At 42.6% G+C, this 24,553-nt stretch overlaps 1 protein-coding gene across 2 annotated transcripts in view; it reads right to left on the reverse strand.

The window, feature by feature from the left end:
- LOC143289752 (target of rapamycin complex 2 subunit MAPKAP1-like) overlaps positions 1-23,779 on the reverse strand; it is a 30,579-nt gene extending 6,800 nt beyond the window's left edge. Inside the window, exons 1-10 of one of the 2 annotated variants that reach the window (XM_076598846.1) lie at positions 23,649-23,779; positions 21,257-21,413; positions 18,102-18,202; positions 16,391-16,507; positions 13,693-13,751; positions 10,063-10,146; positions 7,894-8,060; positions 4,530-4,700; positions 3,699-3,808; positions 1,729-1,836 (exon numbers count right to left, since the gene is read on the reverse strand). In XM_076598846.1, coding sequence (XP_076454961.1) covers positions 1,729-1,836; positions 3,699-3,808; positions 4,530-4,700; positions 7,894-8,060; positions 10,063-10,146; positions 13,693-13,751; positions 16,391-16,507; positions 18,102-18,202; positions 21,257-21,411 — 1,072 coding nt within the window. In that variant the 5' untranslated portion in view covers positions 21,412-21,413; positions 23,649-23,779. Of the gene's footprint in view, positions 1-1,728; positions 1,837-3,698; positions 3,809-4,529; positions 4,701-7,893; positions 8,061-10,062; positions 10,147-13,692; positions 13,752-16,390; positions 16,508-18,101; positions 18,203-21,256; positions 21,417-23,648 lie in introns of both variants that reach the window. The other variant, XM_076598845.1, reaches the window with a different exon arrangement.
- Positions 23,780-24,553: the final 774 nt, after the last annotated feature.

Genomic DNA, 24,553 nt, shown 5'->3' on the forward strand with positions numbered 1-24,553 from the left:
CGTGTGTGCAGCATGCACTTAGCGCATGTAAAAGAACCCACGGCAACAAAAGGGTTGTTCCTGGATAAATTCTGTAGAAAAATCCATTTCGATAGGAAAAACAAATAAAACTGCACGCAGGAAAAAAAAAAAAAGGGTGGCGCTGTAGTGTAGCGACGCGCTCTCCCTGGGGACAGCAGCCCGAATTTCACACAGAGAAATCTGTTGTGATAAAAACAAATACAAATAAGAAAGACCAACTGATTTTATGTCATACCCAGCAGCATCTTTCTTTCTCCACCCCATCAGCGGCACCGTTTTAGTGGCATAACTCCCAAGCCACACATTCCAATCCTTCCGTACACAGCTAAACCCTCGCTCATCAATCACAGTTCTAGCAACAGCGCTCCACAGAGAACTATCAATGTTGGGTCACCAGGAGGCCACACCCCTAAAGAGACCCTGCACTGCTGCTGAGTCACTTCAGAGGTATTCAGTAGTGCATTTCACTAATTCAACATACTTGGGACACTAACTGCTACTATGCCCTCAACTGACGACAATAATTGCTCAGTAGCAGATCCAGATTGAGTGAGAGTCCCGCCAGTTGAAGAGTTCATCAAACTGAAGACACAGGAAGGGATAGAACTCAACTGTTTTCACGGACCAGGACATGCAGGAAGTGATAGAACTCACTGTTTCCTTGGACCAGTAAGGGACAGAACTCAGTCTTTTCATGGACAAGGAAGGGACAGTACTCACTGTTTCCATGGTCCAGTAAGGGACAGAACTCAGTCTTTTCATGGACAAGGAAGGGACAGTACTCACTGTTTCCATGGTCCAGTAAGGGACAGAACTCAAGTCTTTTCATGGACAAGGAAGGGACAGTACTCACTGTTTCCATGGACCAGTATGGGACAGAACTCAGTCTTTTCATGGACCAAGAAGGGACAGAACTCACTGTCCTCACGAACCAGACAGGGGACAGAACTCACTGGACCAGGCAGGGGACAGAACTCACTGGACCAGACAGGACAGAACTCACTGGACCAGACAGGACAGAACTCACTGTCCTCACGAACCAGACAGGGGACAGAACTCACTGGACCAGACAGGGGACAGAACTCACTGTCCTCACGAACCAGACAGGGGACACAACTCACTGGACCAGACAGGACAGAACTCACTGTCCTCACGAACCAGACAGGGGACACAACTCACTGGACCAGACAGGACAGAACTCACTGTCCTCACGAACCAGACAGGGGACACAACTCACTGGACCAGACAGGGGACAGAACTCACTGTCCTCACGAACCAGACAGGGGACACAACTCACTGGACCAGACAGGACAGAACTCACTGTCCTCACGAACCAGACAGGGGACACAACTCACTGGACCAGACAGGACAGAACTCACTGTCCTCACGAACCAGACAGGGGACACAACTCACTGGACCAGACAGGACAGAACTCACTGTCCTCACGAACCAGACAGGGGACACAACTCACTGGACCAGACAGGACAGAACTCACTGTCCTCACGAACCAGACAGGGGACACAACTCACTGGACCAGGCAGGGGACAGAACTCACTGTCCTCACGAACCAGACAGGGGACAGAACTCACTGGACCAGACAGGGGACAGAACAGACCAGACAGGACAGAACTCACTGGACCAGACAGGGGACAGAACAGACCAGACAGGGGACAGAACTCACTGGACCAGACAGGGGACAGAACTCACTGTTTTCCCGGACCAGACAGAACTCCATGGTGTCCATATGAGCCAGGCTGGAGTCCAGGTCCACTGCCACCCCTGGTTCACTCTGCTTCTCCAGGTTGTAGTTCAGCCCTGCACCACATCACATCACATCACACCACATCACATCATATCACACATCACATCACATCACATCACATCACATCACACAGCCACCCCTGGTTCACTCTGCTTCTCCAGGTTGTAGTTCAGCCCTGTACCACATCACATCACATCACATCACATCACATCACACCACATCACACCACACCACATCACACTGCCACCCCTGGTTCACTCTGCTTCTCCAGGTTGTAGTTCAGCCCTGCACCACATCACATCACATCACACCACATCACATCACATCACACACCACACCACATCACATCACACAGCCACCCCTGGTTCACTCTGCTTCTCCAGGTTGTAGTTCAGCCCTGTACCACATCACATCACATCACACCACATCACATCACATCACATCACATCACATCACACAGCCACCCCTGGTTCACTCTGCTTCTCCAGGTTGTAGTTCAGCCCTGTACCACATCACATCACACCACATCACATCACACACCGCACCACATCACATCACATCACATCACATCACACTGCCACCCCTGGTTCACTCTGCTTCTCCAGGTTGTAGTTCAGCCCTGTACCACATCACACACATCACATCACATCACACACATCACATCACATCACACATCTGCAATATTAAACTTGTTCTACTTTTCATGTCAAACACACAACACATAGTGGATTCACTGCTGTTTTGCTTTCATGCCAAACTTAGTACATGTAATCTGCATTATTGTCTTAATTTCTATGTCAAACATAAACTACATGGGTGACTTCATCAATGTTCTAGTCTTCAAGTCAAACATACAACACACCAGTAGTTTTATTGTTACTATAGTTTTCATGTCAAAGAAACAAACAAACAAACAAAAAAAGTATTTATGGTTACTTTAGTTTTCATGTCATACATACAAATGGTTTTATAATCAAAGATGGTTTGTTTGTTTTTTTAAATATCAAATGTACCAGTGGCTGCATATCTAGATATTTTAGTTTCATACCAAATGCACAACAGAGGTGGTTCTATTATCATTAACTCACTCTGGACGATGGAACACTATAGCGTTCCTGACGTAAGGTGAGTGTTCTGGACGACGGAACGCTATAGCGGGTTCGACGATTAAAATTTTTTCCACATTTTCCTCATGGGGTAGCATAACAATCGTAGCTACACCAGGCATTGTGAATGTGTCAAGGGTCGAATGGAAAGTTTCTTCATGAGATTCTGTAACAACACACTCCACAGCGAGCCAGCGAGTTCAGGACCCCGCACAACAAGCTAAACTGCATACATATCGAAAATGGCATCGCAGGCGATACAAGTGGTAATTTTTGGAGCAAACTAGATCACAACAGCGGCTTTTACCGCTGCTGAAGTGATTGAAATGCTTCAAACTGAAGGTTTTGACACTGACGAGGATGATGAAGACGTTGAATAAAGTATCTGCAGTGAAGAAAGCAACCAGCAAGAAGGTAGTGAAAGTGACTCAGCTTCTGAGAGCAGTGAAAAGGGAGGGGGGTGGGCGTTCACACGACGTGAGGAGAGTTGTCAGTTTCATTCAGTTACTTTATATTTTGTATTTTTTGTGATTTTTTTTTCCTAACCCTAACAAATGGGTCGTCTGTGCGTTCACACGACGTGAGGAGAGGAGTCAGTTTCATTCATTTACTTTATATTTTGTATTTTTTGTGATTTTTTTTTTTTCCTAACCCTAACAAATGGGTCATCTGCAGGGGAAAGCAAGGTAGATAACTGACTGTCCAGAGTGAGTTGATCTAACTTTTATCATATCAACCACACAAGCCACTGCATGATCGTTTCAGTTTTCTGGTCACACAAGCAATGCACACAGGTGGTGCGGCCTCACCGGTGCGGGTGCGGATCTTGCGACGGTTGATGACCTTCTCCAGGATGGCCCTCATGGGGATGTTCAGGGTCTCCAGCTGGAACTTGTTGAAGCCCCGGTTGGGAATGTTGCTGTCACACACACACACACACATTTTTACACACACACACATACACACACACATGTACACAGACACACATACACACATGTAAACAGACGCACACACACACACAGACATGCACACACTCACAGACATGTTCACAGACACACACACACAGACATGCACTCACACACACTCATACACACACACAAATTTACACAGACACACACAGAGACGTACTCACACACACAGACACACACACACATGTACATAGACACACACACCAAGATATGCACTCACACAGGCGCACATACACAGCCACTCACATGAGCACAAATAAACAGACACACACACACATTCACCCACACACTCCACACACACACACACGCCCACACACCCACCTACACACTCTCCACACACACACACACACACACACACACACTCTCCACACACACACGCCCACACACACACACTCTCCACACACACACACACACACACACACACACTCTCTCTCTCTCTCTCCACACATCCACACACACTCTCCACACACACAAACACACACACACTCTCCACACACACACACCCACAAACACTCTCCACACACACCCACACACACACTCTCCACATGCCCACCCCCCCACACACACTCTCCACACACCCACACCCCCCCTCCCACCACTCCCCCCACCCACCCCCACACACACACCCCCAACCAGCCACACCCACAAACACCCGGGACAAGGCGGACTCACATGGTGACGACGAAGGAGGACTTGGGGAGGGGGGTGGGGGTGCACTCCATCAGAGCCAGCTTGCCAAAGCCGAACTTGAGCACCGGCTCCCGGTTGTCCAGGCTGGGGAAGTCCCCGTCCACCTCTCCGTCGTCCTCCGCGATGTGCAGGCAGTAGTGGTTCACTGGCTTCCTGCACACACATTTCGTTGTTTTCATTATCATTATCGTTACCATCAGTATCATTATTACTATTGTCATCAACTTCTGCGTCGTCCTCCGCGATGTGCAGGCAGTAGTGGTTCACTGGCTTCCTGCACACACATTTCGTTATTTTCTTTCTTTCTTTCTTTATTTTATCTTCTTTTTTTTTTAATTTATTTTATTTTATTTCTTTCTTTCTTTTTTTACTTTTTTTTTTAACTTTTTTTTTTTTTTTTTTGTACGCTAAAAGTTGACTTCATCAAGTTTTTGCGCCTTATGCATATTATTATTAGTAGTAGTAGTTCTTTTTTTTTATGTATTTATCTTTTATTTCTTTTTTTTTTAATGCTTTTTTTTTCTCAAGGCCTGATTAAGCGCGTTGGGTTACGCTGCTGGTCAGGCATCTGCTGGGCAGATGTGGTGTAGCGTATATGGATTTGTCCGAACGCAGTGACGCCTCCTTGAGCTACTGAAACTGAAACTGAAACTGAACCTATTTTCATTATCATTATCGTGACCATCAGTATCATTATTACTACTGTCATCAACTTCTCCGCCGTCCTCCGCGATGTGCAGGCAGTAGTGGTTCACTGGCTTCCTGCACACACATTTCGTTGTTTTCATTATCATTATCGTTACCATCAGTATCATTATTACTATTGTCATCAACTTCTCCGTCGTCCTCCGCGATGTGCAGGCAGTAGTGGTTCACTGGCTTCCTGCACACACATTTCGTTGTTTTCATTATCATTATCGTTACCATCAGTATCATTATTAGTAATATTACTATTGTCATCAACTTCTGCGTCGTCCTCCGCGGTGTAAAGGCTGTAGTGGTTCACTGGCTTCCTGCGCACATTTCGTTATTTTCATTATTTATTTTATTTTATTTATATATATATATATATATATATATATATTTTTTTTTTTTTTTCTTTTTTCTTTTTTCTAACGCTAAAAGTTGACTTCATCAAGTTTTTGCGCCTTATACATATTACTATCGTTCTTTTCTTTTTTTTCTTTTTTTTTTTTTTAATGCTAAAAGTTCACTTCATCAAGTTTTTGCGCCTTATTCATATTATTATTAGTAGTCGTTCTTTTTTTTATGTATTTATCTATTATTTCTTTTTTTTTATGTTTTTTTTCTTCTTTTTTTTCTTTTTTTTCTCTCAAGGCCTGACTAAGCGCGTTGGGTTACGTTGCTGGTCAGGCATCTTCTGGGCAGATGTGGTGTAGCGTATATGGATTTGTCCGAACGCAGTGACGCCTCTTTCAGCTACTGAAACTGAACCTATTTTCATTATCATTATCGTTACCATCAGTATCATTATTACTATTGTCATCAACTTCTGCGTCGTCCTCCGCAGTGTAAAGGCTGTAGTGGTTCACTGGCTTCCTGCGCACATTTCGTTATTTTCATTATCATTATCGTTACCATCAGTATCATTATTACAACTTCTGCGTCGTCCTCAGCGATGTGAAGGCTGTAGTGGTTAACTGGCTTCCTGCACATGTTGGTGAGGCTTCCGTTGTTACTAGTGCTATTATTGTTGTTACTGTTATTATTATTATTATTATTATTATTATTATCATCATCCCCGTCCACCTCTCCATCATCCTCCGTGATGTGAAGGCAGATGAGCTCCTGCACCTTTCTACACCCACAAATACCCACACGTACCCACACACACCTAGCCCCCCCCAACCTACCACGCCCCACAACACACACCTACACACCCCTGCCCACACACACACACCTACCCACACCCACACACACCAACCCACACCCACACACCTACCCACACCCACCTACCCACACCCCCGCCCACACACACATACCCCCACACCCACACACACCTACCCACACCCACACCCACACACACCTACACACAGCCACACACACCTTTCCCCACACACACCTACCCCCCACACACACCTACCCGCACCCACACATACCTACCCACACCCACACACCTATCCACACCCACACACACCTACCCACCCCTGCCCACACACACACACACACACCCCCCCACACACACACACCTAACCCCACCCACACACACCTACCCACACCCACACACACCTACCCATACACACTCACACACACATACCCACAACCACACATACATATCAACACCCACACACACATACCCCTACCCACACCCACACCCACCTACCCATACACACCTACCCATACACACCCACACACACATACCCACAACCACACACACCTACCCACATCCACACACATCTACCCACACCCACACACACCTACCCACATACACCCACACACACCTACCCACACCCACACACACCTACCCCCCCCACACACACACCTACCAACACCCACACACACATACCCACACCCACACACACCTACCCCCCCACACACACCTACCCCTCCACACACAGACCTACCCACACACACACACACATACCCACACCCACATACTACTCATACACACCCACACACACGTACCCACACCCACACACACCTACCCACATACACCCACACACACCTACCCACACCCACACCCACATACCCACACCCACACACAAACCCCACACCCACACACACCTACCCCCCCCCCACACACACACACACCTACCAACACCCACACACATACCCACACCCCCCACACACACACCTACCCACACCCACACCCACATACCCACACCCACATACTACTCATACACACCCACACACACGTACCCACACCTCCACACACCTACCCATACACACCCACACACACATACCCACAACCACACACACCTACCCACATCCACACACACCTACCCACACCCACACACACCTACCCACACCCACACACACCTTCCCCCACACACACCTACCCACACCCACACACACCTACCCACACCCACACACACCTACCCACACACACCTACCCACACCCACACACACCTACCCACACCCACACACACACCTACCCACACCACCACACCCACACACTACTCATACACACCCACACACACCTACCCACACCCCCACACACCTACCCACACCCACCTACCCACACACACATACCTACCCCCCCCCCCCACCCCACCCCTCCGACACCCCTGCTCCCCCACCCACCCACACACACACCCACACAACACAGCCTCAATCATAAGAATCAAGAAAAAAAAAAAAAAAAAAAAAAAAAAAGCACACTGACGTGAGTTTGGGTCTGCGGCCCTCAGTGGTGTACTGCCAGCAGATGAGGCCGATGAGCTCCTGCACCTTGGCCGAGGTGGTGACCATCACCGTCATGGGGTAGGGCCGCTGGTCCGACTCCGCCATGGTCAGGAAAATGTCGATCTTCTTCGTCGACCCCACGCACGACTGGAGAGGAGAGAGAGTGACAGAGAGAGGGGTGGGAGGGAAGGGGAAGGGGTGGGCGGGGGTGGCTGTGGGGGGGGGGGGGGGGCGGGGGGGGGGGAAAGAGAGAGAAAGTGGTCATGAGCAGTGCATGTAATTCTTTTCTTTTTTTTTTTTTTTTTTTTGGTTTTGTTTTTCTCTTCTGAAGGCCTGACTAAGTACGCCGGGTTACGCTGCTGGTCAGGTATATCTGCTTGGCAGATGTGGCGTCACCTGTATGGACTTGTCCGAACGCAGTGATGCCTCCTTGAGCTACTGATACTGATGCTGATATGAGATAAGATAAGAGCAAACACGTTTATAATTCATAAAATGTACGTGTAAAAGAAGCACAGTTTTGATTCACATGTGATCAATTTTCTATCATGATGAAGTAACGTACAGGATATACAAAAAAAGCCAATAAAAGGGGTAATAAAAATGAACGTTGATGAAGAAGAATGAAAAAGAAGAACAAGAAGTAAAAGAGAATAAAGAAGGAGGAGGAGAAAATGAAGAAGAAGAGGAGGAGGAGGAGAAAGAGGAGAAAATGAAGAAGAAGAGGAGGAGGAGGAGGAGAAAATAAAGAAGAAGAAGAGGAGGAGGAGGAGAAAATGAAGAAAGAGAAGAGGAGGAGGAGAAGGAGGAGAAAATAAAGAAGAGGAGGAGGAGGAGGAGAAGGAGGAGGAGGAGAAAATGAAGAAGAAGAGGAGGAGGAGGCGGAGAAAATGAAGAAAGAGAAGAGGAGGAGGAGGAGAAAATAAAGAAGAAGAAGAGGAGGAGGAGGAGGAGAAAATGAAGAAGAAGAAGAGGAGGAGGAGGAGGAGAAAATGAAGAAGAAGAAGAGGAGGAGGAGGCGGAGAAAATGAAGAAAGAGAAGAGGAGGAGGAGGAGGAGAAAATAAAGAAGAAGAAGAGGAGGAGGAGGAGAAAATGAAGAAAGAGAAGAGGAGGAGGAGGAGGAGGAGAAAATAAAGAAGAAGAGGAGGAGGAGGAGGAGGAGAAAATGAAGAAGAAGAAGAGGAGGAGGAGGAGGAGGAGAAAATGAAGAAGAAGAGGAGGAGGAGGAGGGGGAGAAAATGAAGAAGAAGAAGAGGAGGAGGAGGAGGAGGAGGAGGAGAAAATGAAGAAGAAGAAGAGGAGGAGGAGGAGGAGGAGAAAATGAAGAAGAAGAGGAGGAGGAGGAGGAGAAAATGAAGAAAGAGAAGAGGAGGAGGAGGAGGAGGAGAAAATGAAGAAGAAGAGGAGGAGGAGGAGGAGGAGGAGAAAATGAAGAAGAAGAAGAAGAGGAGGAGGAGGAGAAAATGAAGAAGAAGAGGAGGAGGAGGAGGAGGAGGAAGAGAAAATGAAGAAGAAGAAGAGGAGGAGGAGGAGGAGGAGGAGAAAATGAAGAAGAGGAGGAGGAGGAGGAGAAAATAAAGAAGAAGAAGAGGAGGAGAAAATAAAGAAGAAGAAGAGGAGGAGGAGAAAATGAAGAAGAAGAAGAGGAGGAGGAGGAGGAGGAGAAAATGAAGAAGAAGAGGAGGAGGAGGAGGAGGAGGAGGAGAAAATGAAGAAGAAGAAGAAGAAGAGGAGGAGGAGGAGGAGGAGAAAATGAAGAAGAAGGAGGAGGAGGAGGAGGAGAAGAAAATGAAGAAGAAGAGGAGGAGGAGGAGGAGAAAATAAAGAAGAAGAGGAGGAGGAGGAGGAGGAGGAGGAGAAAATGAAGAAGAAGAAGAAGAGGAGGAGGAGGAGGAGGAGAAAATGAAGAAGAAGGAGGAGGAGGAGGAGGAGAAGAAAATGAAGAAGAAGAGGAGGAGGAGGAGGAGGAGGAGAAAATGAAAAAGAAGAAGAGGAGAAGGAGGAGGAGGAGAAAATGAAGAAGAAGAAGAAGAGGAGGAGGAGGAGGAGAAAATGAAGAAGAAGAGGAGGAGGAGGAGGAGGAGAAGAAAATGAAGAAGAAGAGAAGGAGGAGGAGGAGGAGGAGGAGGAATGCCCAGTGCACTCACTCGGCCGTCAAACTTGGCGTACTCGGAGAAGTGGTTGTCTCCCCTCTCGCTGTACTCCCTCAACATCTTGGTCATTTTGGACATCTGTACAGACATTGGTCAGCGGTGTGGCTGTATTGTATTGTGTTGTATTGTATTGTATTGGGTTGTATCGTGTTGTGTTGTATTACATTGTATCGTAATGTATTGTACTGTGTTGTATTGTATTGTGTTATGTTGTGTTATGTTGTATACATATCATATTGTATCGTATTGTATCGCATAGTATTATATTGCATTATATTGTATTGTATTGTAATAATAATAATAATAATAATTCCAAAAGCGCATTTCCATGTAAAACATGCTCAACTGCACTGGACAATATCAATACCGACGTTTAAAACATACATTTAAATGCTAAAATCAAAAACTTACACACACACACACACACACACACACACACACACACAGACTATACACACACATTATACATATCACATGAACAATGCAATATCATATCACAATACTTAAAAAAACATAATCGCAATACTCAAAACTGCTCCTGATATTACGATATGCATAAACGATATGACAATAATCGAAGACTCACTTCCAACTCTTAATTAACACTGGTCACACACATCACAATAAAAATAAAAAAAATCTACATCTTCAAATGCAAACTTTAAAAAAAGCAGTCACACCCTCCTCCTCCCACACAACACATCACCATACACAGACTGGCACTCATGTGTTGTGTTGTATTGTATTGTACTGACTTGAATTGTATTGTGTTGTATTGTATTGTATTGTACTGACTTGAATTGTATTGTGTTGTATTGTACTGACTTGAATTGTATTGTGTTGTATTGTATTGTACTGACTTGAATTGTATTGTGTTGTGTTGTATTGTACTGAATTGAACTGTATTGTGTTGTATTGTATTGTACTGACTTGAATTGTATTGTGTTGTATTGTATTGTACTGACTTGAATTGTATTGTGTTGTACTGTATTGTACTGACTTGAATTGTATTGTGTTGTATTGTATTGTACTGACTTGAATTGTATTGTGTTGTATTGTACTGACTTGAATTGTATTGTGTTGTATTGTACTGACTTGAATTGCATTGTGTTGTATTGTATTGTACTGACTTGAATTGTATTGTGTTGTATTGTACTGACTTGAATTGCATTGTGTTGTATTGTATTGTACTGACTTGAATTGTATTGTGTTGTATTGTACTGACTTGAATTGTATTGTGTTGTATTGTATTGTACTGACTTGAATTGTATTGTGTTGTATTGTATTGTACTGACTTGTATTGTGTTGTATTGTATTGTACTGAATTGAATTGTATTGTGTTGTACTGAATTGAATTGTATTGTATTGTACTGAATTGTATTGTGTTGTATTGTATTGTACTGACTTGAATTGTATTGTGTTGTATTGTATTGTACTGACTTGAATTGTATTGAGTTGCATTGTATTGTACTGAATTGAATTTTATTGTATTGTATTGTATTGTACTGACTTGAATTGCATTGAGTTGTATTGTATTGTACTGAATTGAATTGTACTGTATTGTATTGTACTGACTTGAATTGTATTGTGTTGTATTGTACTGTAATGAATGGAATTGTATTGTGTTGTATTGTACTGAATTGCATTGTATTGTGTTGTATTGTACTGAATTGAATTGTATTGTGTTGTATTGTATTGTACTGAATGGAATTGTATTGTGTTGTATTGTACTGTAATGAATGGAATTGTATTGTGTTGTATTGTACTGAATTGCATTGTATTGTGTTGTATTGTACTGACTTGAATTGTATTGTGTTGTATTGTATTGTACTGACTTGAATTGTATTGTGTTGCATTGTATTGTACGGACTTGAATTGTATTGTGTTGTATTGTATTGTACTGACTTGTATTGTGTTGTATTGTATTGTACTGAATTGAATTGTATTGTGTTGTATTGTACTGAATTGAATTGTATTGTATTGTACTGAATTGTATTGTGTTGTATTGTATTGTACTGAATTGAATTTTATTGTATTGTATTGTATTGTACTGACTTGAATTGCATTGAGTTGTACTGTATTGTACTGAATTGAATTGTATTGTATTGTACTGTACTGACTTGAATTGTATTGTGTTGTATTGTATTGTACTGAATTGAATTGTATTGTGTTGTATTGTACTGTAATGAATGGAATTGTATTGTGTTGTATTGTACCGAATTGCATTGTATTGTGTTGTATTGTACTGAATTGAATTGTATTGTGTTGTATTGTATTGTACTGAATGGAATTGTATTGTGTTGTATTGTATTGTACTGAATTGAATTGTATTGTGTTGTATTGTATTGTACTGAATGGAATTGTATTGTGTTGTATTGTATTGTACTGAATTGAATTGTATTGTGTTGTACTGTATTGTACTGAATTGAATTGTATTGTATTGTACTGTACTGACTTGAATTGTATTGTGTTGTATTGTATTGTACTGAATTGAATTGTATTGTGTTGTATTGTATTGTACTGACTTGAATTGTATTGTGTTGCATTGTATTGTACTGAATGGAATTGTATTGTGTTGCACTGTATTGCACTGTATTGTGTTGCACTGTATTGTACTGTGTTGCATTGTATTGTACTGTATTGTGTTGCACTGTATTGCACTGTATTGTGTTGCACTGTATTGCATTGTACTGTACTGTATTGCATTGTACTGTATTGCACTGCATTGCGTTGTATTGTATTGCATTGTACTGTACTGTATTGCATTGTACTGTATTGTACTGCATTGCATTGTACTGTACTCTGCTGTACTGTTCTGTATTGTGTTTTATGTATTGTATTGTATTACTCTTCCTCACAACAGCTTTCTCTGTTGTGAAAACTGGGCTGCTCTCCCCCTGGGAGAATGCGTTGCCACAGTGCAGTGCCATCTATTTTTGGTTTCTTTTTTCGCCCTGCAAGTGTACTTGTTTTTCTTGTCAAAGTGGGTTTTTCTGCAGAATTTTGCCACGGACATCTCTTCTGCTGTCGCGGATTCATTCATAAGTGCTAAGCGCATACTACACTACACTGTACGGTGGATCTGGGTTTATTGTCTCTTCCGAATGACTAGCATTCAGACCACTCCTCAAGGAAAAGAGGGGGAGAAAATAATGGCAGGGGGTGTGGGAGTCGATCCTGAGGCCACAACTGAACAATTTTTTTTTTTTAAAAAGAACAGCAAGAGGAGTTTGTATTATACTCCATGTTTGGCGATACATATACTGTACCATGTCAAACTGATGAAAACTAGGCCTATCGGTTTGCTCTGCTTGGCCAAATTTCGTGCGGCTAACGGTGAAAAGACGACCCGTCTTGCCCGGTCCGCTCTTAGCCAATCAAACACCTCTAAAAACTACAAGCGCTGAATCATTCCGTGACAGCGTTTCAATCCCCATGTTTATTTTTATTGATCTTTTTTGGGTTTTTTGTTGGCTTTGTCACTGTGTCCAGTCTTCACCACACCTACACACCACCAGGAAAATCATCAAGGACGGTCAAGAGAGACTGACAACGTCCATTGGTTGGTCGGTCTGTCTGTCTGTCTGACTTTCTGACCGTCTGTCTGTGCGTCCGTCCACTGACCTTTGGAGGTGGGTCCACCTTGATCTCCTTCTTCTCAAACAGAGCGCTCCTCTCTTCCGCTGTTCACAAAATCATAATGATAATGATAATGATAATCATGACTGTCATATCTACATGTTTTATATCAGTCTATTTGCATAAAAAGAAAATTTCTATCTAAAATTACGTTTAAGTAACATACTTACCGTGACCCAACTAGTGCAGACTCTGGCAGGGGTCTGACATTCCTGTCCTGTGCAAACCACTATCTGCCTATGCGGAGAAAACAAAAGCAGCTACGGCCGATAACCTCCTCGAAGTAGGTAACCTCCCCTTTGCCCACCTGCCTAGCGCCCTCTTTTTCCGGCAGCCATTATGACTCCTGTTCCTGTGCTCTTCATACGGCTAAGTTTTTTTTTTTTTGTATTTTCTGTCTGTCTGTCGATTCTCTGGTGTTCTTGTTTTTTGTCAAATTATGTCTCCAACCAGGTCACATAATTATATACCTCGACTGGGCGATCACGCTAAAATTAAGGCGCGATCGCAATCGATTCGCAAACAGACATTACGACAGAACTGGTTATTGGTAACCCAGGCAATTCAAGAACCCATGTATTGTTGACGTTACTGAACAGACAGCATTATGAAACAGACTGCAGCTCAGACGTCGAGTCTGTTATTCTATTGTATGAAATAACTGCCGCTCTACAATAATTATCATCACTATCATCGTTTGTGTCATCCCTTAGTGTCAGTCACTACTGTTATTCATCTATCTATTTATCAAGAAATCTTGCTATGGCTTATATATTCTTGAAGCTCTATGCTGTTAGTCATTGCTATCATTCTTACTGTCAATCATCACTATGGTCATTACTGTCGTTAAAGTCAATCATTACCATAATTCATAGCTGTCATCATTAACATCCATCATTACTATTATCATTACTGTCGAGCACCCAATATCATCACTCCCGTTTTCTTCTTCTTCTTCTTCTTCTTCTGCGTTCGTGGGCTGCAATTCCCACGTTCACTCGTATGCACACGAATGGGCTTTTACGTGTATGACCGTTTTTACCCCGCCATGTAGGCAGCCATACTCCGTTTTCAGGGTGATCACTCCTGTCAATCACTACAATCATCACGACTGTAAATCAGAACTATCATCAAAACTGTCAGTCATTACTATAATCATTACTGTCAACTACCATCATCGTCATCACTGTTGATTAATATCATCAATTCTGTCAGTCGTCACTGTCATCAAAACTGTCAATCACCAGTGTCAACTGCAGAGCCACACAGTAATGATGACAGTAATGACTGACAGAAATAACCATCGCAACATCATTACTGTCAATCATAGCTGTCATCATCACTGTCATTAGTGTCAATCATTGCTATCAATCAATGTGATCGTTACTATAACCCTTACTGTCATCATGACTAAAAAATCATGAGTCAATCATTGCGATCAATCAACATGATCATTACTATAATCCTTACTGTCATCATGACTATAAAAAAAAATCATGACAGTCAATCATTGCGATCAATCAACATGATCATTACTATAATCCTTACTGTCATCATGACTAAAAATCATGACTGTCAATCATTGCGATCAATCAACATGATCATTACTATAATCCTTACTGTCATCATGACTATAAAAAAAAAAATCATGACAGTCAATCATTGCGATCAATCAATATGATCATTACTATAATCCTTACTGTCATCATGACTAAAAATCATGACTGTCAATCATTGCGATCAATCAACATGATCATTACTATAATCCTTACTGTCATCATGACTAAAAAATCATGACAGTCAATCATTGCTATCAATCAGACGATGTTTTTAATCTTGACCTAGTTCTGCTTTCAATCATCACTGTAACCATTACTAACAACCATCAGTACTACCAACTATTAACAATCGCGACTGTCAACCATCACCATGACCTACAATCAGTGCAGTCACTACAAGTGAAGGTGGTGGGCGGGGGGGCGTGTCTTTCCAGACGATGTTTTTGATCTTCCCCTACTTCTGCTTTCAATCATCACTGTCACCATAACTAACAATCACTACTGTCAATCATCACTGTCAATCATCGCCGTCACAGTGACTGACAATCATGACAGTCAATCAGTGCAGTCACTACCAGTGAAGGTGTCAATCATCGCCATCACAGTGACCGACAATCATCACTGTCACCATAACTAACAATCATCACTGCCACCATTACCGACAATCATCACTGTCACCATTACCGACAATCATCACTGTCACCATAACTAACAATCACCACTGTCAATCACTACTGTCAATCATCGCCGTCACAGTGACCGACAATCATCACTGTCACCATAACTAAAAATCACTACTGTCAATCATCACCGACAATCATGACTGTCACCATAACTAACAATCACCACTGTCAATCATCACTGTCAATCATCGCCGTCACAGTGACTGACAATCGTGACAGTCAATCAGTGCAGTCCTTACTGGTGAAGGTGGTGATGGGGGGACGTGTCTTTCCAGACAATGTTTTTGGTCTTCCCCTTGTTCTGCTTTCAATCATCACTGTCACCATTACCAACAATCATGACTGTCACCATAACTAACAATCACCACTGTCAATCATCACTGTCAATCATCGCCGTCACAGTGCCTGACAATCGTGACAGTCAATCAGCGCAGTCCTTACCAGTGAGGGTGGTGGGGGGGTCTTTCCAGACGATGTTTTTGATCTTCCCCTTGTTCTGCTTGTCCTTCCGCATCATGTCCAGTCTCTGGGCCGTGTTGGACCGGCGCCGGTGAGCCCCTGTACACAGACACACACACACCGCACGTGACGCACATCTCACACTGGCAAGGGGTCGGGAATGTCCGTACTGGGGCACTGTTTTACACAGTGGAAGGGGACGGATATTTCTGTACTGGGGCAGAACTTTGCACGTTGTAAGGGGATGGAAATTTCCGTACTGGGGCACTGTTTTGCACACTGTAAGGAGACGGAAATTTCCGTACTGGGGCACTATTTTACACACTGGAAGGGGACGGATATCTCCATTCTGGGGCACTGTTTTGCACGCTGTAAGGAGACGGAAATTTCCGTACTGGGGCACTGTTTTGCACACTGGAAGGAGACAGAAATTTCTGTTCTGGGGCACTGTTTTGCACGCTGTAAGGAGACGGAAATTTCCGTACTGGGGCACTGTTTTGCACACTGGAAGGAGACGGAAATTTCCGTACTGGGGCACTGTTTTGCACGCTGTAAGGAGACGGAAATTTCCATACTGGGGCACTGTTTTGCACACTGGAAGGGGACGGAAATTTCAGTACAGGAGCACTGAAAGGGGCTAACACTATGTACCCCAACAGTGCAGCTGCACTGCACTTTCTGTAGAAAAGCCCTACAAAAGCTACATACTTCATGCACAAAACTCACACGATCAAAAACACACTAAATCCCCGGCAAACAACATAGCAGTGACTAAAGCTAACAACCTAAAAGCACAGAGTGTGAGAACAATAACTGAGAAAGTGAAACTAAATGTGCCCAACTGCACATCAGAAAAATCCATACTTGGTCTAAGGGAAGCAAGCAGGTGTTACAAAATAAATACTCGTACAGTAGTCAAATTAAAAAGTGTTACATATATATATATATATATATATATATATATATATATATTTTTTTTTTTTTTTTTTTTTTTTTTTAAGATGAAAAAATGAAGAAAAAAAATAATCACCATAGTCCACGTCCCTACAAAAGCTACATACTCCATGCACAAAACTCACACAATCAAAAACACACTAAATCCCCGGTAAACAACATAGCAGAGACTACAGCTAACAAACTAAAAGCACTGAGTGTGAGAATAATAACTGAGAAAGTGAAACTGAATGTGCCCAACTGCACATCAGAAAAATCCATACTTGGTCTAAGGGAAGCAAGCAGGTGTTACAAAATAAATACTCGTACAGTAGTCAAATTAAAAAGTGTTACATATATATATATATATAAAAAAAATTTTTTTTTTTTTTTTTTATGAAAAAATGAAGAAAAAAATAATCACCATAGTCCATGTCCCTACAAAAGCTACATACTCCATGCACAAAACTCACACGATCAAAAACACACTAAATCCCCGGCAAACGACATAGCAGAGACTAAAGCTAACAACCTAAAAGCACTGAGTGCGAGAATAAGAACAAAGAAAGTGAAACTGAATGTGCCCAACTGCACATCAGAAAAATCCATACTTGGTCTAAGGGAAGCAAGCAGGCGTTACAAAATAAATACTCGTACAGTAGTCAAATCACAAAGTGTTATAATTTTTTTTTTTTTTTTTTTTTTTTTTTTTTTTTTTTTTTTTTTTAAAGATGAAAAAAATGAAGAAAAAAATAATCACCATAGTCCATGTCCGGGAGGATGTCGTAGGAGTGGGATATGTCTCCGTCAAGCGAGTCCTGCCCATCACTCATCGCCCCACTCTGGTCCCCCCAGTCCCCCCTGTCCAGTCACATCGTCATCGTCATCATCATCATCATCATCATCATTTTTAGCATCATCAGCATCAGCATCAGCATCATCATTGTTAGAATCATCGCTATCATTGTTAGCATCGTCACCACCATCATTACCATTGTTAGCATCATCGCCATCATTATTTTTACCATCATCATCACCATCGTCATTGTTAGCATCATAGTCATCATCATCATCATCACTGTCAGCATCATCATCACCATCATCATCATTGTTAGAATCATTGCCATCATTGTTAGCATCATCATCACCATCATTACCATTGTTAGCATCATCACCATCATTATTTTCAGCATCGTCATCACCATCGTCATTGTTAGCATCATAGTCATCATCATCATCATCACCATCATCATCATTGTTAGAATCATCGCCATCATTGTTAGCATCATCATCACCATCATTACCATTGTTAGCATCATCACCATCATTATTTTTAGCATCGTCATCACCATCATTACCATTGTTAGCATCATCACCATCATTATTTTCAGCATCGTCATCACCATCATTACCATTGTTAGCATCATCGCCATCATCATCATCACCATCATCATCAGTGTTAGCATCATCCTCATCATCATCATTGTTGTCATCATCACTGTTAGCATCATCAGCATCAGCATCAGCATCATCATTGTTAGAATCATCGCTATCATTGTTAGCATCGTCACCACCATCATTACCATTGTTAGCATCATCGCCATCATTATTTTTACCATCATCATCACCGTCATCATTGTTAGCATCATTGTTGTCATCATCATCATCGTCATCATTGTCAGCATCATCATCACCATCATCATCAGTGTTAGCATCATCATCAACATCACTGTCAGCATGACATCATCATCATTGTTGGTATCATCAGCATCATCATCATCATCACTGTTAGCAGATCATCATTACCTGCATCATCATTGTTAGCATCATCGACATCAGTAACATCATTGTCAGCACCTTGTAAGCAGCTGTCATGAAGCAATTCAGAGCGCGGTAAGTCCGAGGAGGATGGAGACGACAGATCAAGACACGGGAGAAAGTCGTGTGTAAAGCAAACGATAGTGGTGGTTCTTTCCCTTCCGTCAGCCCACCTCGTAGGGAGGAAGGCGGCAGAATGGTTAAGACGCTCATCTGCCAATACAGTGTCTGTGTGGGTCTGGGTTCAATTTCCTGATCTCACTTTTCCTCCCAAGTTTGACTGGAAAATCTAACTAGAGCCTCCAGTCATTCGGATGAGATGATAAACCGAGGTCCCATTGACAGCATGCACTTGGAGCATGTAAAAGACCCCTAAGGAACAAATGGGTTGTCCCAGGCAAAAAAATCTGTAATCCACTTTGATATTAAAAAAAGCACAAATTCATTCGAAGACAGAAAAAGAACATGGGTGTGACGGGCGCAATAGCCAAGTGGTTAAAGCGTTGGACTGTCAATCTGAGGGTCCTGGGTTCGACTCACGGTGACGGCACCTGGTGGGTAAAGGGTGGAGATTTTTAAGATCTCCCAGGTCAACATATGTGCAGACCTGCTAGTGCCTGAACCCCCTTCGTGTGTATATGCAAGCAGAAGATCAAATACGCACGTTAAAGATCCTGTAATCCATGTCAGTGTTCGGTGGGTTACGGAAACAAGAACATACCCAGCATGCACACCCCCGAAAACGGAGTATGGCTGCCTACATGGCGGGGTAAAAACGGTCATACACATAAAAGCCCACTCGTGTGCATACGAGTGAACGCAGAAGAAGAAGAAGAAACAAGGGTGTTACTGCACTGTGATGACGCTTTCTCTCTGCAGTCAAAGATGCCAGCAACATTCACAACGACAACTGGTGACAGGAAAAAAAGTTGCCTGTGGAGCAAAAGCTAATGGTGGTTCATTAATTATCTCCTGTCGATTATGTGGCCTTTCATGCCCTGCTCTCATTGTGACCTCACTTTCGATACCCCTCCACTTCCACGCTTGGGATGAGTCTTGTCCGGGTCTTAACCCTTTTGACCGCCATGGTCGCATTTCAGCACCAGCTAGGTAAAGCACCCATGTCACTGAAATGCAACCAGTTGATGGGCCTTTTGTGCATTAACCTAATGCTCTTAATTTTCAGTGGTATGATTGGCCATTTTTTTTCTACACATCACAGGGGAATCCCCAGCTATTCTTAGACACCATCTTTTCTGTGGTTCCTGCACAAGGTTAATTTGCACTCTAAACTGACTGGCGGTGAAAGGGTTAAGTGTAGGCGCACTAATGGGGGACTGCTGTTCGAAGGACGTGGTGGCGGTCTCCACTCTGGGGGAGACGCTCACTCAGTCTGGCTCCGCAACTAAGCCATTTTTGTTGTCAGTAGGGGGTTTAGCAGGTGGTGTCCTAAGTACGTTAAATCAGAACAGGCAATACCGAACACCACCGAAGTGACTCAGCAGTGGTGCAGGGTCTCCTCTGCTGTGTGGCCTCCTGGCGACCTAACATCGATAGTCCCCTGTGCACTGCCGGCAATGGGATTGTGGCAGTCAAAGCCGGGTGTGGCTGTGTACTATGAGGGACTCAGAATAAGCGGCGTGGGAGTAATGCCACTGAAACGGTGCATATGATGGGGCAAAAAATGTGGAGTGATGGCCTAGAGGTAACGCGTCCGCCTAGGAAGTGAGAGAATCTGAGCGCGCTGGTTCGAATCACCCCCTCCACTAGACCTTGAGTGGTGGTCTGGACGCTAGTCATTCGGATGAGACAATAAACCGAGGTCCCATGTGCAGCATGCAATTAGCACACGTAAAAGAACCCACGGCAACAAAAGGGTTGTTCCTGGCAAAATTCTGTAGAAAAATCCACTTCGATAGGAAAAACAAATAAAACTGCACACAGGAAAAAAAATCAATACAAAAAAATGGGTGGCGCTGTAGTGCAGCGACGTGCTCTCCCTGGAGGGAGCAGCCAAAATTTCAGACAGAGAAATCTGTTGTGATAAAAAGAAAATACAAATACAAAAAAAAAAAAAAAAAGACCTGTCGACCCCACCTCTTGGTGTAAAGGCCACCAGAGCTCCTGTTGTTGTTGTTGTTGTTGTTGTTCTCGCTGTCGATGATCAGCTCACACATGCCCGTGTCGTCACTGGTGATGAAGGAGTGACGGATGTGGGAGATGAGGAAGTCGATGTTGTCCATCATCGCCATGGCTTCTTCACACATACACACACACACACACACATATACACATACATACACACATATACATGCAAACACACACACACACACGCGCGCACACAAACACATATACACATACATACACACATATACATGCAAACACACACACACACACACATATATAAACATACATACAAATATATACATGCAAACACACACACACGCACACACACACACACACACACACACAAACATACACACACACACACACACACATATATATATATATATATATATATACATGCAAACACACACACACACACACACACACACACACACACACATCAACAATAATAACAGATGACATATGAAGTAGTGATAATAGTAGTACCAATAGTAGTTGTCACTACCTATCATTCATTCATTGGATCAGTCATGTCCAGCACCTTTCTGGTTTCTTCTTAATGTTGATATCTCATCATTGATCACAGAAAACTGAAAAGAATACATGAAACGGAAAATCATAAAATTTGTTATAAAAGAGCATTAGTACTTTGTTTTGAATTAATTCTTGGGTATAGATTAGACACATGACTAAAAATGACTTATACATATATATATATATAATATCCAACAAGGCTATTTGTAATGTTCAGTTACAAAATATAAATCACATACTCCATTCTCTTTAGAACCGAAGTTTTGTCATGTATTCATGCACAACAACTATGCTAATAGAAATGGTTTCCAGATACTATGTTTGGTAAACAATGTTGAAAATAGGCATTAATCCAATGTCAGTGTGTGTCCTCATATGGGAGAAGAGGCCAATTCTGGATGCGCAGCACTTCCCACAGGTGTTGCAAGGGAAACTTCTCCAGAAGTTGAGCCATGCTTCCTTCGCTCACGCTTCTCCTTAATGGCCAGCGTTCTCTTGTTTTCAAACGTCTTTATGCCACTAGAGCACAGCATCCTCCAGCGAGAGAGGGCAAGGGCATTGACCAAAACATATAATTTAAATAGCATTTCCCAGAATGCACTATAGTGCTTCCTTTATGCACAAAAAGGACCCTCATTTGTCAGTACTGCTTGTCCCAAGGACACGCACAATCTCCCCCCCCCCCCCCCCCCCCCCCCCCCCCCCCATTACGATTTTCCCGATTGTTCATGTACAGTGGAAATATATACAGTGTAAGAGGCTGAGAGCAAGAAATGTCTTCAACTTGACAAGATATTGTCCCTGTGTTTTTGTTGTTGTTGTTGTTAATTGTTTGGCATGTGTGTGTCTGTGGGTGTGATTTGTTGAAGTAAGTTATTTTTAATCTAACATGGGGACCCTTAAAAACCCTGGAGAGACCCCAGAAAATTTACACAGAGGGTCCCTGGAACCTTTATATATTATCTTCAATGGAAACACTGCAATGTGTTGCTTACAAAATGTTGTTCCACTGCACTGGAACTCAAGAACCAACAGTCAACCAATAAATAAATAAACAAATAAATAAATAGATAGATAAAATAGTTAAAATAAAATCTAAAAAACCTAACCCTGAAAGGATTCACACAGTTTTGTGTATAAATTGTTCTTCCCTTTAGCAAAACCATAACCCAGACAGCGTGGTTTTTAAAACTCAAAGCACTGATTGCATGTGTAATATGTATTTATAACACATTCTTGGTGTTGTGTTTTCCTAACCAGCTTGCAAGCAATGAAGCATGCATGCTTGTATGTAGTTTAACAAACAGAAAGCCTCGCAGATGTGTCATCCATCTAGAGGGTTGGAAAGTCTGGTGTTCAAATAAGTGATTATCAATCTGCTAGATGTGTTGACAATGCACTATCTAAACATAGATCACATGCAAATGACCTCGATAAGAAAAAAAAAGTTATTTTATCATACTGTGTATGGTAAATTGAAATGTTTCGATGAACAGATCCCATATTTTGGTAGATGAAAATGAAATGCTTTGCAAATACAATTAATCAATTTCATGTGTGCATATACAAACAACCCATCTTCAGTCAACAAGATAATCAGAGCGGCAGACATGGCCAGGCAGAACAATGATTCAGTCCCTACAACATTCGTTACCACTACGACGCAAACATTACTTCCACAAAAGAAGCAAAGTTGTATACAATCTGACAGCTTTTACCACTATTCACACTAAGCAGTGTGCCTGAACGCTAATATGGATTTTCGGCAATCTTGACTCTTCCTCGAGGTGTGATCTGACCTGTGTGTGTGTACAGCACAATCACTCACCTCTTCTTTGTGTTGATCACCTCAGTACAAATAGTAAATGCTTCGAAAGTGGCTAAAATTTGTGATTCGGTGACAAAATCAGTTACATGTTCTGTTTCCTTGCAAAGCAGGCGACTTTTTCGTCTTCGCAGGAAACATCAGCGTTACGTCCCTTGATTTCTTGTTTTGGGTTCCTCGACAGCACAGTTGATTGTGTGTGTGTGTGTGTGTGTGTGTGTGTGTAATGATAGGCATAAATGGTTCTATTTATTTCAAACAGAGAAATATATCAGGATCGTAACAAATAAGTCAGTGGCATAAAATCTGCTTTGCGAGGCTCAGATGGAGAGCAGTGAATGCCAACAGAAGATGGTTCGATTCAGACGCAGCAACATCACCTTGCCCAATGTGTGGCGAAAGCCCAGAAGATAAAAACTATTTCATATTTAACTGCAAAAGGTACGAAGACTTGCGAAAAAAAAAACTGTATCCTTTTCAATACTACAGCTCCAGCGCAGCGAAAAGATTTAATTGTTCAGCATACTGATGACAGAAAATGAAGATATGACACTCTCACAAGCAAAACGATATGCCTATGTATCAGTCCGAGGCAGTAAACTGACTGAAATACGCAAAACGTCTACTATTGGTCCAAATACTCAATAATCGATTAAAATTTTAGTGTGGGTTCTATGAGGTGGATAAAAAGGTATAAACAAAAAAAACAAACAAACAAAAACAAAACAAAACAAAAAAAAGGGTGGGTTGGTTGGGGGGGTGGGGGGGGGGGGTTACATTTGGATCAGTGGTCAATTTCGACGATGTATTTTTAAGACTGATGTGTTCGTATTCAGTGATATGACGTGTTTCGGTGTTACAGGCTTAAATAATTATGTATGATATGTTTTATATGTACTTTGTTATGT

Source organism: Babylonia areolata, chromosome 14 (genome assembly GCF_041734735.1).
Source record: "Babylonia areolata isolate BAREFJ2019XMU chromosome 14, ASM4173473v1, whole genome shotgun sequence".
Lineage (NCBI taxonomy): Eukaryota > Metazoa > Mollusca > Gastropoda > Neogastropoda > Buccinidae > Babylonia > Babylonia areolata.